Source organism: Camponotus vicinus, unplaced genomic scaffold, assembly GCF_025532165.1.
Source record: "Camponotus vicinus isolate PSW18456_S1 unplaced genomic scaffold, iyCamVici1.0 SCAF_7, whole genome shotgun sequence".
In the NCBI taxonomy this organism is placed as follows: Eukaryota; Metazoa; Arthropoda; class Insecta; order Hymenoptera; family Formicidae; genus Camponotus; species Camponotus vicinus.
In genome coordinates, this window is record NW_028141979.1 from 5608167 (window position 1) to 5626705 (window position 18539).

At 27.3% G+C, this 18539-nt stretch overlaps 4 protein-coding genes across 7 annotated transcripts in view; 1 reads left to right on the forward strand and 3 right to left on the reverse strand.

Moving 5' to 3' along the window:
* Nachra7 (nicotinic acetylcholine receptor alpha7 subunit) overlaps positions 1–228 on the reverse strand; it is a 195488-nt gene extending 195260 nt beyond the window's left edge. Inside the window, exon 1 of one of the 2 annotated variants that reach the window (XM_083104945.1) lies at positions 122–228. The gene's annotated coding sequence lies outside the window, so the exon portion shown is untranslated. The remainder of the gene's footprint in view (positions 1–121) is intronic. The other variant, XM_083104949.1, reaches the window with a different exon arrangement.
* Positions 229–377: 149 nt separating this feature from the next.
* Rpt5 (26S proteasome regulatory subunit Rpt5) lies at positions 378–3133 on the forward strand. Of its 3 annotated transcripts, XM_083104954.1 has the most exons (4): positions 378–536; positions 1212–2345; positions 2659–2801; positions 2894–3133. In XM_083104954.1, the coding sequence occupies exons 1-3, from the start codon at positions 495–497 to the stop codon at positions 2767–2769; spliced, it is 1287 nt and encodes a 428-aa protein (XP_082961080.1). In that variant the 5' UTR covers positions 378–494; the 3' UTR covers positions 2770–2801; positions 2894–3133. The 3 variants fall into 3 exon arrangements, with proteins under 3 accessions (XP_082961080.1, XP_082961079.1, XP_082961082.1); XM_083104953.1 differs by lacking the exon at positions 2894–3133 and having other exon boundaries at positions 2659–2863; XM_083104956.1 differs by lacking the exons at positions 378–536; positions 2894–3133 and adding an exon at positions 898–1012 and having other exon boundaries at positions 2659–2863.
* A 130-nt stretch (positions 3134–3263) lies between these two features.
* Tsu (40S ribosomal protein S12 homolog tsunagi) lies at positions 3264–4508 on the reverse strand. Its single transcript, XM_083104957.1, has 4 exons — positions 4311–4508; positions 3836–3982; positions 3501–3762; positions 3264–3401 (listed from the first exon to the last, which is right to left on the reverse strand). Exons 1-4 carry the CDS (start codon positions 4369–4371, stop codon positions 3371–3373), a joined length of 501 nt encoding a protein of 166 aa, XP_082961083.1. The 5' UTR covers positions 4372–4508; the 3' UTR covers positions 3264–3370.
* Positions 4509–16021: 11513 nt separating this feature from the next.
* On the reverse strand, positions 16022–18480 carry LOC145974008 (uncharacterized). The gene is made up of 4 exons (XM_083103727.1): positions 18140–18480; positions 17561–17724; positions 16821–17062; positions 16022–16587 (listed from the first exon to the last, which is right to left on the reverse strand). The coding sequence occupies exons 1-4, from the start codon at positions 18267–18269 to the stop codon at positions 16488–16490; spliced, it is 636 nt and encodes a 211-aa protein (XP_082959853.1). The 5' UTR covers positions 18270–18480; the 3' UTR covers positions 16022–16487.
* Positions 18481–18539: the final 59 nt, after the last annotated feature.

Sequence of the window (18539 nt, forward strand, 5' to 3'; positions counted from 1 at the left end):
CTGATCATGTTTGAACAAGTCATGTCTGATCATGTTTGAACAAGTCATGTCTTCTTTTCAAAGATTTATATATTATCAGATTTTAATTCTTAAGTCTCAAATAGCTTTCTTTAATACTTACTTTTAAGTAAAGACGAAATTAAACTCGAAGAATGAAGACTTCAAACGGAGATTTCACATTCGACTTGTCGTTTGCCTCTCAAAAAATTATGAAACTTCCAGACTTAAACTGAAATAGGAGAGAGAGGGAGCCACAGAAACGCGACATGTGCTGTCACCTACAGGAAGCTTTGCCAATTTAGCCAAACACAAGCGGTCGGTAACAATCATAAATTCATACGACTACTTCCGCTTGTCGGTATTATCGGTAATTTTACATTCATCAGAGAGAGAGCTATTCTAGGAGTTCTAGGATACCAGGCTGTCACATCTCAAGGATCCCCTTAAAAAATTTAGAACAGTGGACTAGGAAAGAGTGACTGAAGAGCTTTCAAATGGCTACGCTCGAGGATAAATCTATTTGGGAGGATGGCGAGGTACGTTCTTTTCTTTTTCTGTTGGAAAGGATAGCTCCGAGAAAGAGTTAGTTACTTAGTATCCATAAATACTGTGTTTTGTAGGTTATGGCACTGAATGACAAGCACATCTGAGCATACATATATATACAATACTGTGCTATTTATTTGCTAGCAAATTAATTATTACTTTTATTTATAATATTTTCTGCTTTTTTCTCATGCTTTTTCAGTATAAGTCTTTATTTCAATGTCAATGAATTACTGCAATTTTCTATCTGCTTAACTCAAGAAATTTACAAGAAAAAATGTACTAGTCAAAATCTTTTATCATTTGTTTTCTTCCATCAAAATTCTATGTCTTATCTTTGCGAAAAATTATAAAAAACAAAGAATAAAACTTTATTTTAATTTAATTTGATTAATGTGATTAATTGCATTGATTTAAATTCATTATAAATATAGAAGTACACCAATATTCCTAAAATATTTGCATAGTAAATATTGCATATTTAAAAAAACATATTTGCCTTCTTGATGTGATTATATAAAATATTATCTAAATAACTTAATATGTTTTTATTTTCAATTCTATACATATAAAATATATAATATATAAAAACATTTCTGTTACATATCTATTGTCTTTTATAAAGAATAATTCTATAAAAAGGATAACGGATCATTGTTTCACAGGAGACATTAGGAGAAGATGTACTGCGAATGTCCACGGACGAAATCGTATCACGTACGCGACTTCTGGACAATGAAATCAAGATAATGAAGAGCGAAGTGATGCGAATTTCGCATGAACTCCAGGCACAGAACGATAAGATCAAAGAAAATACAGAAAAGATCAAGGTAAACAAGACCCTGCCATACCTAGTGTCCAATGTCATCGAGTTGTTAGACGTCGACCCGCAAGACATGGGTGAGGAAGATGGGGCGGTGGTCGACTTAGATGCACAGAGAAAGGGCAAGTGCGCAGTTATAAAGACGTCTACTCGTCAAACATACTTTCTACCTGTGATCGGGTTGGTTGACGCCGAATCGCTCAAGCCAGGTGACTTGGTGGGTGTGAACAAGGATAGTTACCTCGTGTTGGAAACTCTGCCTGCCGAGTATGATGCCAGAGTCAAAGCCATGGAAGTAGATGAAAGACCCACAGAACAGTACTCTGATATTGGTGGATTGGACAAACAAATCCAGGAGTTAATTGAAGCTGTTGTATTACCCATGACACACAAGGAGAAATTCGAAAACTTAGGAATACAGCCTCCTAAGGGCGTTCTACTCTATGGTCCACCTGGAACTGGGAAGACTTTGTTAGCTAGAGCCTGTGCTGCTCAAACAAAATCTACCTTTCTAAAACTTGCCGGTCCGCAATTAGTACAGATGTTCATTGGTGATGGCGCGAAATTAGTTAGAGATGCATTTTCGTTGGCCAAGGAAAAAGCACCGGCAATAATATTTATCGATGAACTAGACGCTATCGGCACAAAGCGTTTCGATTCAGAGAAAGCGGGCGATAGGGAGGTACAGCGTACTATGTTGGAGTTATTGAATCAATTGGATGGTTTTAGCTCGACGGCCGACATCAAAGTAATCGCCGCCACGAATAGAGTAGATATTTTAGATCCGGCCTTGTTGAGATCCGGACGTTTGGATAGAAAAATTGAGTTCCCACATCCCAACGAAGAAGCCAGGGCACGCATCATGCAAATTCATTCACGCAAAATGAATATGTCACCTGATGTGAATTTCGAGGAATTATCCAGATCAACGGATGATTTTAATGGAGCACAATGCAAAGCTGTTTGTGTGGAAGCAGTAAGTCTCTTTACATTTAAGTCTAACAATAATAGTGCAAATGAAGCAATGAATTATTCAAAATGATAAAAATTTATTCTTTAGTCTAAAATTAAATAAAATAAAATTATTTTTTTTATTTATATCTACAACATAACATCATTTTATTCAATGATTGTTTTTATTTTTAATTATTTTGTAACAACTCTTAATAATATATCAAATAATACATTTTATTTGTTATACATATCCAATTAATTTATTCTAACTTATTCTAACTCGATTTTTTATGCACACAACTCGTCAAAATAATTAAGACATGATGTGTTTATAGGGTATGATAGCATTACGACGCAATGCAACAGAAGTAACTCATGAAGATTTGATGGAAGCTATCAATGAAGTTCAAGCAAAAAAGAAAGCAAATCTAAATTATTATGCTTAATATGCCACGCTACAAACCATTTATTTATTAAGGTATCTTTTGTATAATATAGAAGAAAAAAAAGAAGAGAAATAAATCTTATCTCAATACTGCAGATTTTTTAACAAATTAATTATTTTAACAGATTATTGTTTATACAATAAACGACTAAATTAGCATTCTTCAAAGCCGTTTGTATGAAGAGATTTAAAGAAAAATATTACATTTATCTTATCACTAGTTTTCTTGTACACAAGTACGTATAGTATATATTTAGTACATATTTAAATATTTGCAATATGGATTGAGAGATTAGACTTATCAATTAAGATTTGAATGTTACTTATTACTAAATCATTATGGAAATAAAATTTTAACGATTTGGCATTTAAACGTCTCATTCTATATATGCTTTATAGGATTTTGTAATATTTAATAATGTATAAAACAAAAAATTTTCCTAGGAAGATAATGAAAGGAATATGGAAGCAAAATATTCGTACAAAATATTAATATTTTCTTATGTGATTGATTAATATATATTTGTGATTTTTTATTTATTGATTAATTGTATAAAGGTTTTTAAAGCTTTTAATGGATATATATTTTACATAAGATATGCTTATCGCCTCCTATGACTTCGTTTTCTGATTCTGTAAAAATAGACATATCATACAAATATTAATATGTACATCATTTTAAAGTATCATAATTATTTAAAAATCTTAAATTAGCTACATAGTATTATTTACTTTTTGGGTCCTTTCACGAAACACCAATCGACAGAAATAGCCTGACCTAAGATCTCTGTACCATTCAGAGCCTCTTTTGCAGCTTGTGCTTCCTTAAATGTTTCGTATTCCACCAATGCGTAGCCTTTCAGAAATCCTGTCCTTCTGTCCAAATTTAAATGCAAGTTCTTAATTTGACCAAATTCAGAGAATTTATCTTGAATATCGTCTTCTTGTGCTTCTTCATGCACTGAATTTATGAATAAAATCCATCCTTCCACAGCTAAAAATATGAAGAGATTAAAGATACATTGTAAGTTTCATAATTTTAAAAATTACAAAGAAAATATTCTTACATCTTTGAGGCCCAGGCTCATTATCATCTTCCTCAACAACATTCATGGACTCGTAATGGCCAACGTCATCTCGTGTTGATACTAATTCCGCACCATGGCCTCTACCTTTCCTTCTCTTTGCCTTCTCCTTAAGACGAGCAATACCCTCTGAAAGCATATCAAAGTAATTAAAAGTCTGTCACATTATAATTCGAATATTTTTATAACAATCTTTTTATAAAAATTTGTTATCTAATGAATTCAGCCAAGATTCAGAAAAAACTTGTTATCAATATTACTCAATAATTATGTTATTTTAAAATATAATAAGAGAAATTTCAGTATTAAACTTACAAAAATATTAAAAATATAAATGTATATTGTATAATTAAAAAGTATATAAAATAATAAAATACAGAAGACATCAGAGATGTAAGATGAGGTTATGTATTAAAATTGATGCTTGCAAACATCCACAAAGGAAAACGAAACTTACGATCTCCTTCATCATCTACTTCGAACTCCTCGGCGTTATCAATGTCCAAAACATCTGCCATGGCGATTTAAATAATATGTAAACGTTTCTGTTTTATATTTTACTTTATTATTCGATTACAAACAAGAATTGCAAAGAATAGGATGGATGACATAAAACCTCCCCGAAGAACAGACGCGATTCTAGAAGAGCGTCACTAGAAAGCATAGATGATATAGGCAATCTAGAAACAGAGAGAAGACTGAGAGATGTCATGCCCCGCTTTTAGGTGATCCCTGGAAGCGATACTCCCTCTGTGGACACTAAAAACGTGAACATGAACTACAATGCTAATGTCCACGAATGTTCTCAGAGGGTAACATATCTCTTTGATAATATAAATAATATAAATAAAAATATAAATAATTTAATTAATAATAATTTATTATATAAAAATATTAGTATGTTCTCTCTTTCCACGCTATTATTTATTTATTTATTTATGTATGTTCTTTTTCTTCTCAACATCATTTATTTATTTTTTATTTATTTATTTATTTATTTATTTAGCTCGCTCTAAGTCAGTCTTCTAAAATGCAAAACTAAATATTATAGAATTTGACTTTGAAAATAAAATAATCGAATAAATTCAAATAATTAGCATAACGAAAGGTTCCGTGATAAGTTATTTAATAAATAATCAATTTTAATTAATTAATGAAAATACTTCTATAATTTAATATTCCGCGTTAGCGTATATTTTATAATATATAAAATATTTCGGCAACGAATTATCGATAACACGGTGTTCGACTTTAGCAATACAAAAAATAAACAGTAGCGCGCTATGTTAAAGCTTTAATATTAGAATTGACTATATTTCGACCAATGCTTTAAATTTTCTCAATACTTGTTATTAAACAATATACAATTTAATCGAAAATCGATTAAATGATAGAAATCCAAAAAATTAAATAATTACTTCGATCGTTGCGATTTTTACGGACAAAAAATAATAATTATTATAATATTTAGAGTCACAAATATATTTCATCCGTGTTACTTTATCGTTCTACTTGACAATCTAAACGTAATTTGGATTGTGAGAGAACACGAAGTAAATCAATCGAATTATAGATGCAAATAATTAGCATAATGAAAGGATAAATTGTTTAATAAATAATCAATTTTAATCAATAAATTAAAATACTTCATTAATTTAATATTCCGCGTTAATGTACATTTTATAATATATAAAATATTTTGGCAACGAATTATTGATAACACTGTGTTCGACTTTGACAATATAAAATATAAACAGTAGCGCGCTATGTTTCGGCTTTGTCATCATTCGCACGGTGACTCTCGAGTAATAAGATAGCGAAACGTTTCGTATTGTATTGTAATTTTTTTACTAAACACGATTACGATTAGTATCGAAACATAATTTGCTTTAAAAATTAATATAAATTAATTAATTAAAAATTAATTCACACGACATGAAACTGTATCGCAACTATAAATCTTTATCGAATCGCAATCATTACCGTGATTAAAAATTGAAACAAAATATACATAAAATGGGATAAGAGACTTAGTTATGTTATGAACTTTCGATCATTGATGCTTATTATATTTCTTTAACAATATTAGAATTAATTATATTTCGACCAATACCTTAAATTTTAACAATCCTTGTTAATTAAACAATGTACAATTTAATCGAGAATCGATTAAATGATAGGAATCTAAAATGTTAAATAATTGCTTCGATCGTTGCGACCTTTACGGACAATAATTATTATTTCAATACCTAGAGTCACAAATATATTTCATCCGTGTTACTTTATCGTTCTACTTGAAAATCTAAAAATAATTTGGATTATGAGAGAATACAAAGTAAAACAATCGAATTATAGATGCAAATAAATAGCATAACGAAAGGCTACGTGATAAATTGTTAAAAAATAATTAATTTAAATCAATAAATTAAAATACTTCTATAATTTAATATTCCGCGCGCGAATATTTTATATTACAGAAAATATTTCAGCAACGAGAGAATGATCAATAACACCGTGTTCGACCTTGATAAACAGTATCGCGCTCTTGTTAATACGTTACACGGCTTTATTATCATTCGCACAGAAACCTTGAGCAATAAAGTAGTGACGTTTCATATATTATCAAATTCTTTCCTTTCATAGTCGACCATGGCGATATAAACAGAGCCGCGGTAATGTTCTTGACTTACGATCATTCGTTCAGTGGCTCTTGAGCAGTGAAGTAGTGATGTGAGACGTTTCATATATTATCAAATTCTTTCTCTAAACACAATTGCAAGTGCAACGAGGAACTTTTCGTGAATAAGTGTAAGTGCAACGAGGATTAAAGTGCTACGAGAAAAGAGCGAAGGAAGCAAAAGAAAAAAGGAGGTTTTGGAAGTGGATGGATCAATAAGATATGATGTAAGTCATTAATATAAATTATTTATTATTTATTCACATTTATTATTTATTATATTGTTGCGTCCCCGCGTCCCGTCCCGCTGAATGTATTCGTCACCCGTTGAATTCTTTCGAAGAAGATCGTTTTCGCGCGCGTTGTCAAGATATTGTTATAAACAACGACTGTCAGAGAGTCTAAGCCCAGCTGTCAAGTTGTGCGAACGCGCGTCTATTTGTGATCCGTTTTACGATTATTCTGAATTCTTGTATGTTACTCGCGATTTATTAAAATTCTTGTGCACCTTAAATCGCGTTATTATTTACGAGTGCACGAGCGTCAGCGTATGCTATGTATTTTGCCGATTGTATCGCGCGCGTTCGATATATATCGCGTTCGATATATATCGCGTTTCGCGGACGCAACAATATATAAATTATTTATCAATAATATATATATTCAAAATATACATATTTCTCGTTTCGTTTTTATTTCTTTGATTGTGATTTAATAGTAATTTTAAATTGTAACATATATAATACATATACTTATAAAAAATATTCCATTTTATTTTAAAATAATTAAAACATTTATAAAATTTTTTATTAATTAATATTTTCAGATACTTTTATGTTTCATAAAACATTTCAAATTAATATATTTATTTAAATATTTCATATGTAAAAAAAATAGAAATTTTTTTATTTATCATATTTTTAAAAGTTTATAATCTAAGAAATATAAATTATTTTGTAATTACACAGTTTATAATATTAATTTCTTATAGTTATAATATTAAAATATATCTATTTAAAAGTAAAAATGTAAAAATTAATTGCGCGCAATAATTAGGTTTAAAATCAATTATTTTGAACATTGCTTTGTATAATAGATGTTCTCTTATCCATTATATTTTTATTTATCGTTTATATTTGCGAATTTAAATTTATGTACTATATTACAAAATAAATTTCAAATTATGTATTATATTATATATAATATTATATATAATATAACCCTCCCATGGGGTACACCTTGTCGCGGTGGGAGGGCTTAGTACTTGGATGGTGCCTTGAGGTTTATCTTAAATTTTTCTATTTATGATAAATCTTAAGGTGTCTGAATGGGAAGCTAAGTACCCTTTCGCGTCGTCGGTGCCGTCAACGTGCCGCGGACGGTATGCGCTTCGTTACCGCGTTTTCGCGTTGTAATATTCTCGCGTCGTCGCGTTTTCGCGGAACTATTGGACTTTTCATATAAAATCCCAATTTCATTTATTGTCACGAGTCTCTACTTCCGATGCCAACTAACCGGGATGTTTCGAGTTTGCACACGTTGCTATGCAACGTACACTCTTGCTTCGTGCTTCGTCAAGTGATTCGGCCCGAATTAGTTAGAACTCGATCGATTGCTCGAAATGGTCGTCAATGGGTCCCTTCTCTTTGCTCGTCTACAGCCACACGCACTGCGTGTGTTAACCCTGTCGAGGAGTCGAGTGGATTCCCCTAGGCACGATTTTCGCTCGGTAAAAGGGGTTGCCTCCCCATTTTCTAAATTGCTGAATGTTAGCATTTAGAAAATGTGGGTATCCTCTTCTTTTGCCGTCTACTAGCCTGGTGTAGCATATAGCAACCGCGAGAGGCATAATATGTCCGGGCGGAGCACCTGAAATCGTGCTTAGCGGGTCCAGGTTCGATACGAGATAGGATAATTATGCGCGAAAAAGAGTTGGTGAACTTCATTTTCCTCTATTTCCGTCAATCGTTTCGTCTTCTTTCCGGTTTGGGCTTAGTCCTTGCTCGTTGTATCGTTGCAATCCCGACCAGTTGACTCGAAGTTGATTCTCGTAAGTGAAATGGGATTTTCGCTCGTACCGAAACCGGGAGTGCCGTCTAATGTATAGGTATACATATTAAGTATATACATCGCGCGATCAAATATAAAATTTTTAATACAAGTTCTTATACAAAATTATCGTTTTAACAAAAGATTTTTATCGCTGTCCCTCTCGTCAGATAATATTCCTAAATATTGCTAATTAAATATACAGAATTATAAAATAAGAGTGTGAAGATTCGATGTGATAAGTCAACGATTAAATATTAGCTTCACAAAATTTAATCATCTTCGATATTATAGAATCGCGAGTTAATTATTATGAATTTAATAATTTGTTTTTCAGTTACATTTGTACTTACGAATTTTGTATCGGAAAATATTCATCAATAAATTAATAAATTACGGTTGCGAAATCACCGTGTTTTTCCCGCGTTCTTTTCGCGTTCATAGACAAAATTGTCGTTTTAATCAAAGAGTTATCGTTGTTCCTTCCGTTAAATAAACGTTAATGAAAGTTGTTCGTACCGCCGAGGAGTCGAAACGATTTTCATCATGGAGAATTATTTCTCATCGGTTTTTGTGAGATCCATTCGCGACGTCTAGTTCGGTGCCCTGTTGAAAATTGGGAATTTTTATTGTAAGATTGAAGGAACTAATCCCAGGTTTTCCTGGCAATTTCCGAAAGCAATGATTTCGGTAGTAATTCAACGACGATACGCTTCTTTAACGTCGAATTAATTTAAATAATATATATTTAGATGAGAGAAATGTATCTTTTCTTTTCTTCGTTAAAAATGTTCTATCATTATTAGGATTGGTATTGTTATTGTCTATATATATAATGCCAGAAAGATTTAATAGTAGATTAAATATGGATATAGCGTTGTGTATAAATTTTAATTTTTCAAGTAATTTCATATTGTAATTAATTTTTATTAATTTTTTGATAAAAATGCTTACGAACGAATATATTTTATTTATTATTAATTAATTATCGCCTTTGAAAAATTATTTCCAGGTGCTGGGGATATTAACATTAATTTTTAGTTTCTTTTAAGAAACTATTTGCAGGTATTGGACATCCATTGCCATTTTGAAATATTAGTTTTTAGGTATATACCATTTTATATATATGTATAATAAAATACATGCACTAATTCACGTATCCAAAATATTTTTATAATCTTTAATAATGCTATACATTATATATACGCGAAATTATACATGAATGTTACATAAAATGTGCGAATAATTAAAAATTTAGAGACGAATCGAATGGGTACTCTTATATCAGTAAGATATTGATTAAAAGAAAAAAAAATTATTAATTTAAACGTTACAAGAATAAGAATCTAGATAATTAATCTAGAATTAATTATATATGTAAAATTATTTCATTTATTTTATTTTGAACACTATTCGAATTGAAATTTTTTAAATCTTGCTGTTATCGGGTTCGATTCGTCTCGCGCGCGCAGACGGTACCCCAAATTATGTGTTCGCACATTTAACACAAACTCCAATAATGCATGTATTTTATTATTTATAAATATAATCGTTCGTAATCACATTTCAATGACAAAGGTTATATCCATTTAATTTTTCAATAAAGATATATTTCTTAGTAATGGAAGAACATGTTTTCTGACGTGAATATCAATTTCGTGGATTGAAAATAATGACGAGGGATAATTGTCTTTGATTTAATACTGAAATCATTGCTATCGGGAATAGTCCGGAAGATTTAGGATTCGTTCCCTCCTACGATGGAATTCCCGATGTTCAACGGATCACTTAACTTTTCTTCGCAGATTGATCTTGCGAAATCTGATGTAGAAACAAGATGTTAATCGTTCTCCATTTTTAAGATCGCTCCTCTTTTTATCGGATATTACTGGTATATCACTCGCAATCGTATCTGCAATTGAATATTTTGAATATTATCGATTTATTTATCGTCGCGTTTTATCGCGAATTTTAAATCGCGATATATCTTATAAAAATTCGCAGTAATTCGGTCGCTGAATTGCATATTCACAAATATTACAGATCTCAAATGATTGTTGAAATATTTTCGATTTTCTATATTTACGTGATAATAATTATATCGCGCTCGTGTCTGTTGAGAGCTTCGATTATTATATTATTAAAATTATACGTATCGCGATCAAATATTCCGCATATTATTGACTTATTTATTCGTCGCGTTTTCTCGTAAATTTTAAATCGCGATTTATCTTATAATTTAATCGTTGACTTATACATTGAAGCTTTGTTTATCTTTCCACGTCTTTGAATATTGTTTTTAATAGTTCGTGCAAAATGCTGGTAGTGCAAATATTTTCTTCTATAATTTAAAAGACGATCGATAACTATATTAATGAAAATCATTCGTTCCGTTATTTTCTATTAAACGTGGTCACAACGCGATTTTTAATTATATTTTAAAGCTTATAGAGCTCATTTCTTCTTATTCAGCTAATCATGCGCAAAATAGGATATGTATTTTATTCTCAATCGTGAAATTCGTATAAAGTCGCATATATATTAATCGCAAATAAATCGGACAGTGAATTTTATGTTCATAAACAATACGGATCACAAATGTTTGCTAAAATATCTTCGTCTGTCAACATTTGTGTGATAATAATTATATCGCACGCGTGTCTATTGATTCGATTATTATATTATAAAAATTATGCGTATCTCGCAATTGAATATTCGATTATTGTCGATTTATTTATTCGTCGCGTTTTCTCGCGAATTTTAAATCGCAATTTATTTTGTAATTTAATCTTTGATTTACATCAAAGCTTATTCTATCTTTACACATTTTAAATATTTCTATTCATGGTCTGCACGAAATGCGTCAATAATGCAAATACTTTGTTCTACAATCGAAGAAATGATCAATAATTTTATTAATGACTCTTTTGATCATGATTATTTACGTTTATACGTTATTTATATAAAACTAATTAAATTCTATTATTCTATGTCGATTATTAATAATAAATATCGCGTAATTATCATCACTAATCAGTCTCGTCTGGTCTATGTAAAAATTTTTAGTAAATTTTATATTATACGTATACTTTGGACACTTTCGTGTAATAAATTTTATTTTGTATTAAGTTTAAATTTATAGTTTATATTTATAGTTTAAATTTATAGTTTATATTAAATTTGTATTATATTTTGTAATACATACATATTTCTAATGCATTGTATTTTATATATTCTGCATTAAATTTTGTAACATATATATTTGTAATGTAATTATTTTTGTATTACATAGGTTAATATTTTGTAATGTTTTTTATGTAATTGCAAATTAATTATAATTTACATTGTATATATTATAATTATGTAATATATATTTTTTATATGTATTATATATATATTCTCTGTTTAAAAACTCTATTAAAAAAAATAAAAATAAATAAAAAAATTTTTCCTCCTCAATTTTTCCTCCCCTGTATCTCCGCCTTAACGAAGGCATTTGCCAGGTGAGAAGGTTTCAGTACTCTCATGAACCTGAGAGCTATGCCGACGGTAACATACGCCGATATTCATATAGTCTATTCTTATATTTAAAATCATTTGGACAACGTATGGGCACACATACATACACATATAGGTAAGTAATTTATAAAAATTATTTTTATAAAAATCATTATTTATCATATTTATATATTATTTTCAAAATAATGATTGTTATACTCTGGTGCTACCGGCATTTCGTTCACATAGCATGGAACAAAACCAGAAATTGTGCACATTATATATTACCCTCTGAGAACATTCATGGACATTGGCTTTGTAGTTCATGTCCACGTTTTCAATGTCCATAGAGGGAGTATCGCTTTCAGGGATCACCTAAAAACAGGCCATGACATCTCTCAGTCTTCTCTCTGCTAGAAAGTGGTCATCTCGGCGTTACTAACTCATTTAGTGTCGCCATCTATATATGCACACACACACACAATATGTATTTATATATATATATAAAATATTAAATATTAGAAATCTTATAATTATGTTACATTTTTATATAATTATATAATAGTAATATATGCATTTTGTATTGCTTTATTCAATATATAAATTCAATAACAAGTAATATAGACGCATAAAATGTACATTTATGAAAATTATGTAAATGATGCAATCTTTTTGTACCTATGCATAAAGAGGAATTTTTAAAAATTATTTTTGTATTCAATAAATCACATTAGTATTTTTGAAAATACAAAAAGCATTTTTTCTTTATTAATATTAATATATTTATAATATTATGTTATTATTAATATTGTAATATTATATTACTATATTAATAACAAAAATTTATAATATTATATTATTATTAATATTAATATATTCTCTTTATTAATGCACAAAAAAATTTTGTATAATTTAAATTCACACACATATATATATATATATATATATATATATATATATATATATATATATATATATATATATGGTATATATACTTATATTTCTAAAAATATAGAATTAATCTTCTTAATGCATCGTCGAAAACCAAAAAGAAACATCTTATGAAAGATTTTTCTACATCTTCTTTATAATAACTACATTATATATACACATACTACATAATATATTATATACAAGAGAATAAAATCTTATTTACATTCAAATTTCTCGAATGTAAACATTTTGATATTATTTTCTCAATTTAAATTCTAGAATGCTTTCATATTGTTGGTTTCATGTAATCTCATGTATTCTCTGTAAATAGATAAAAATAAGACCAGTAATTTATTTTATTAAATCTATTATGTCATATTGCTCTATATATATATATATATATATATATATATATATATATATATATGTTCTTTTATTAAAATATTTTAGTATTTTTACAATTATAATTGGAATATTTTCCGTTTGATGGATTGTCTTATATACGACGGCATATAAAGTGTTTCAGAATATTTTAATCATCTTTAATCTAAAGATTCTTTTATTAATTAAGATTTGATAGATTTGATGGATTTCTAGTAAAAATACCAAAATAAATTGTATGTGCACATGTGTTTTATTATTTTATAACTCATTAATTCAATAACTTTGCATATCTTTATACATATAATCAATTTTTAATAATAATTAATAATAATGATATAAATTAAATTAAAATTAAATTTAAAATTAATTAGAAGTAGGAATATGATTAATTTTCTCGTAAATTTGTTTTGATGAAAATTCCATTTAATCATTTCCAATTCGGGCACAATTTATGATTGACTATAATTGACTCTAATTATTTTATTGACAAAAAATCAAATCTAAAATATACCAAATAATTTATCGTTCAAAGTAAAGATTTATAAGTTATTATCTATAAGTATATCGAATTTGAGTTCTTCTTACATGTGTGTTCAATAATTAAAAATCTAAATTCAAAAAATTAAAATAATTATATATTAATATATTATATTATACATACTTTCTATTCCAGATTTGTACACAAGTAAACAGTAATTATAAAAATTATGATTAAACATAAAGAGATAATGATAGCGTATTCCAAATGCCAGAACATGATCGCATAAATGATTGAAATAAGCACAATGAGACCGAAAAATATCAAAAATAATATTTTAAAATAAAATATATACGGTTTATGAAATATATGAAGCAATATATTCCTGCAACACTGTTATACGCACGATTAATGAAAAATTAACAATTCTTCTTAAAATGTTATTAAAATATAATAATTAAAATCAAAATATAATAATAAAATCAAACGCAGAAATTTCAAAATGTTATAAAAAATATTTTTTTATTCTTTGATATACTCTGTTATTTATTTCTTACGCTAACTTGTTTATTGAATTGTTGTGATAAATTATAAACTAATCGTAGAATGTAATGTGAATTCTGTTACCAAGCTTTTTATTATTTTACATATATCTAATAATTATGAATGTTGATTTTAACAAGTTGTTTATCTCATAATACCTGTTTATTTTTTTTTTGCGAAAATAAGATGTGTTCTTTAAGCTAAAATAATTTCTTTCGAAATGGAAATTTTTTTTTTTATATTTTTATAAATTCATTCTGTTATTTTCTGCAAATTTTATGCTGGTTATTTCAGATCTTTCATGACTCACCTGAAATACTGATTTGTGTTTTATTTTTAATATTGTATGTGATAAATGTTGCGCATGACAATGTGGACAATGACAAGTGTTCTCAGTATTTCCCAATATCTCTAGACATTTAACGTGTATAAATTGTGTGTGATTCTTACATTTGCACGGGCTGGATATGAACTTTCCCTCTTTCACATCTATTATAATTATATACAATTATTTTACAATTTATTTATGTATGTTTGCAATGTAAAATACATAAATAACACACATTTCAAATTTTATTCTGTAAATATTTTTATAAAGAAAATTTATTCAAATTATTGTATAAAAAGAAACTGCATACCCTTATTATTGCAACGCCAGCAAGATATTAACATACGATCCTTTTCGTTCAGTCGCTTATCAATAATTTCATCATAATTTTCCATTTTAATTATGTTATCATAATTTTCCATTTTAATTATGTTATTTATGTTAATTATGTTATTAATTTATTGAGCAGTAAAGTGTTAAATTTTTATTGCGATAATATAAAGTTAATATTATTTAAAAGTTTTATAAATTTTACTCTACACTTCTATCGCTACGGTGAATCTATTAATACTGTTACTTTTGATACTGTCTTAGTTTATTTACATTTGTTCTTCTAATAACAACAACTGTTCAGAATACATATTTGAAACCTCGAAACTTTAAGATTCTAAGAAGCTTTTTTTAATATTGTATATATTGAATTTTTTGTTACTTATTTTAAAAATATATGCAAAAAAACCGTCGAAGCCAAATCTACACGGCCTTTCTTTATATTTTATATTGTATTTAATCAAAATTTGAAAATTACATAATTATATTTTTGTTTATTATTATATAGATGGAATATAAAAGTTATATATATTGTGTATAATAATATATATAATCTGTTGAAATATTAATTATTTTAGCCGCTTCTACAATTTAGATTCTATTTGTATATTACAGTTCAAATAGTTTCGACTTGTATATTCATTAATATTTTGTTTTGGCTCTAAAGTTATTTGATTTTGTTATCGGTTTTTTATATCAATTTTATAGGGCCGTTTTTATTTTAGTTATGAGGTACAATTTTAAATATATTAAAATCTTTATTGTCACACAAATATCAAAATTAAATTATTATCTTATATATATATTTCAATAAATAAAAAACGTATTCAATGCAACAAATAAAATGGATTTTCTTTAGAATAGATTTAAAGTAATATGAAAAAATTATTATTGTGTGTGATAAATTTGATCATTAGATTAGATCATTGGTGATAAATAGAAAATATATTTCCGTTACTTTATTTTACATTAGCATTTAAGTTTATTTTATTGAAAAGGAAATAATTATATATAAGTATATACATATATTGCATATTACATTATTATAAAAATATATAAAAATGGATCTTTTTCGTGATGTTCATACATAAAATTTTACAAACTGATTTTATAATTATAAAATTAACCTATAAAATTTTTCTACGTTCACTTAGATTTCTGAAAATAAGGAAGAAGCCATTTCTCTTTATATTCCTATATAAAGAAAAATTTTACAAACTAAATTCATTATGGTGCATTCCGCAAATAATAGTGCATTCTGAAAATATCCAGATTCTAAATTTAAATTTAAATTTTATTCTGAAATTACTCAATATGTAGTCAAAATGTAAAATTATAAATGTAATTATTTTTTACATTTGGTCATAGTATTCATAATTATGTTATAGCGTGAAAATATAATGATAAAATTATTTTATACTGTTTCTTCACACACAATCAAACGCTGATATGAAATTGAATCCAATTTCATTTCTTGATTACTATCATACCATGTTTGACAACTTTCACGCATGCTGCAAACAGATAAAAAGTAAATAATTCATTTTACTGTAGAGTAGAAAATATATGTTGTATTATACATGTTTAAATATGACAATTACAATTAACACAATTACAATTAATAAATTTTCTTTTATAATCACAGTTAAAATATTTTTCATTTAATGCATAAACTATTTTATTGTTCAAAGAATCCGAATGTAAAAAGCTGAGCGTAGTTATATGTAATTAATTAATTCCGACATACCTTATAATACATTTCCGCATTATGCGGTATTCGTTAGCAAGGGGAAATAGAAGTACAGCAAAAAGAAGGATAACAATAATTAAAACTGGTATAAATTTTCCAATCTTCGCTACATTAAGGTATTCAATTAAATATTTAATTATAATAATTAAACCAATCTTTAATAGTATCAACATAAGCATTTTAAAGCTAGAAACACAACAACATTTTAGCATGTTTAGTGTAGTTGTGTTTGTGCACCACTGTTTAAAAAATTAATAACATCATAAATTATCATTAATAAAATATTTCATTTTTTTAAAATTAAACGAAATGTTTTTATAAATAAAACGTTTCTTTTTTAGTATATTATTTTTATTACAATTAATATCGAAAACACAAGTTTGAAATTATTACTTTGTCACTAAATTTAATTGTTCTCATATCTTTGTTATATTTTTTATGCTCGAGAATTACGCTATAACTTGTGTATTAAATTAAATAATCATATTAAGTTGTAAACAGTTCGCGATAGAAAACATTATAAATCCTGTTACAAATTTTATTACTTTTACGTATAATATTTGGATATTGATATTTCTTTATTTTATAAGTCTCATTTTTTGTAAGAACATTATTCTTTGAGTTGCAAAATAATAATCCATTTTACAAAGGAAAAATTCTTTTTTCCATTTTCTTTTTTTCAAACTTACTCTACTATTTTCTTTAAATATTCAATTTTCAGCTCTTTCAAAATTTACCTTTATTGGTGGTTTACTTTCTCGTCTTAATGGCAAAGAAACATCACAAATTCTGCAATGATAGATACTTCTAGTGTTTACCGATTTCTCTAAGCACTTAACATGCACAAATTGTAAAACATCTCTACATAGACACAGACGCATGAGTTTGTCTATACCTATACCTAAACAAATTTATATATGCAATATTTGATTAGTAATTGTATATGTACATATATACATACATACATATATATATGATACGTTTTCATATTATTGATCTTGTTAGGAAAACTCATTTTTAATCGGATTATTGCATCTTGCTTGCAATATTAACATACTTTTTATTTATAATAATAATATAGGCAAATTTGAATGTAGATATAAGTAGATAATAATCGAGCAATGATTATATTGAAATAGATAATTTATTATTTCATAGGATTCTCTTTCTTTAAAAAGCGATAGCTATAGAAAAATTTGTAGTATTTAAACTTATTTTTTTGTTTACTTTAAATTTTACAATATAAAATTTGTTATGCAGATGAAAGTTTTATCATTTTCCTTTCCTTTATTCATGAAAAAAATAAAATTACGTACCTTCTTGACAATGCCGACATTTAGCTGTACGCAGAGAATCCTCGCTGAAAGGATCAGAATTTAAATTTTCGTTCACTATATTTAGTGTTTCCATTTCTATTTCCACTGTTGGTTTCTCTTTGAATTCCATTTTTAGTTATTAAACAAACTAATGACTATTAAGTAATTATATACGTTGTTAGATAATAAAGAATGCTATATACATTTATATATTGCACTGTATTAAAAAATTCAAATTTTTCACTTTGTGCGATGTCACTGTACGGTTGACTTATTCATACTGCTATCTTTGAAGGAAAATATTTTGATGTACTTATACAAAGACGATTTAAAAGCAACTGCTAGGAATATTTGAGAGATTTGTTTTGAAAACATCCTTTTTTATCCTATCACATATACG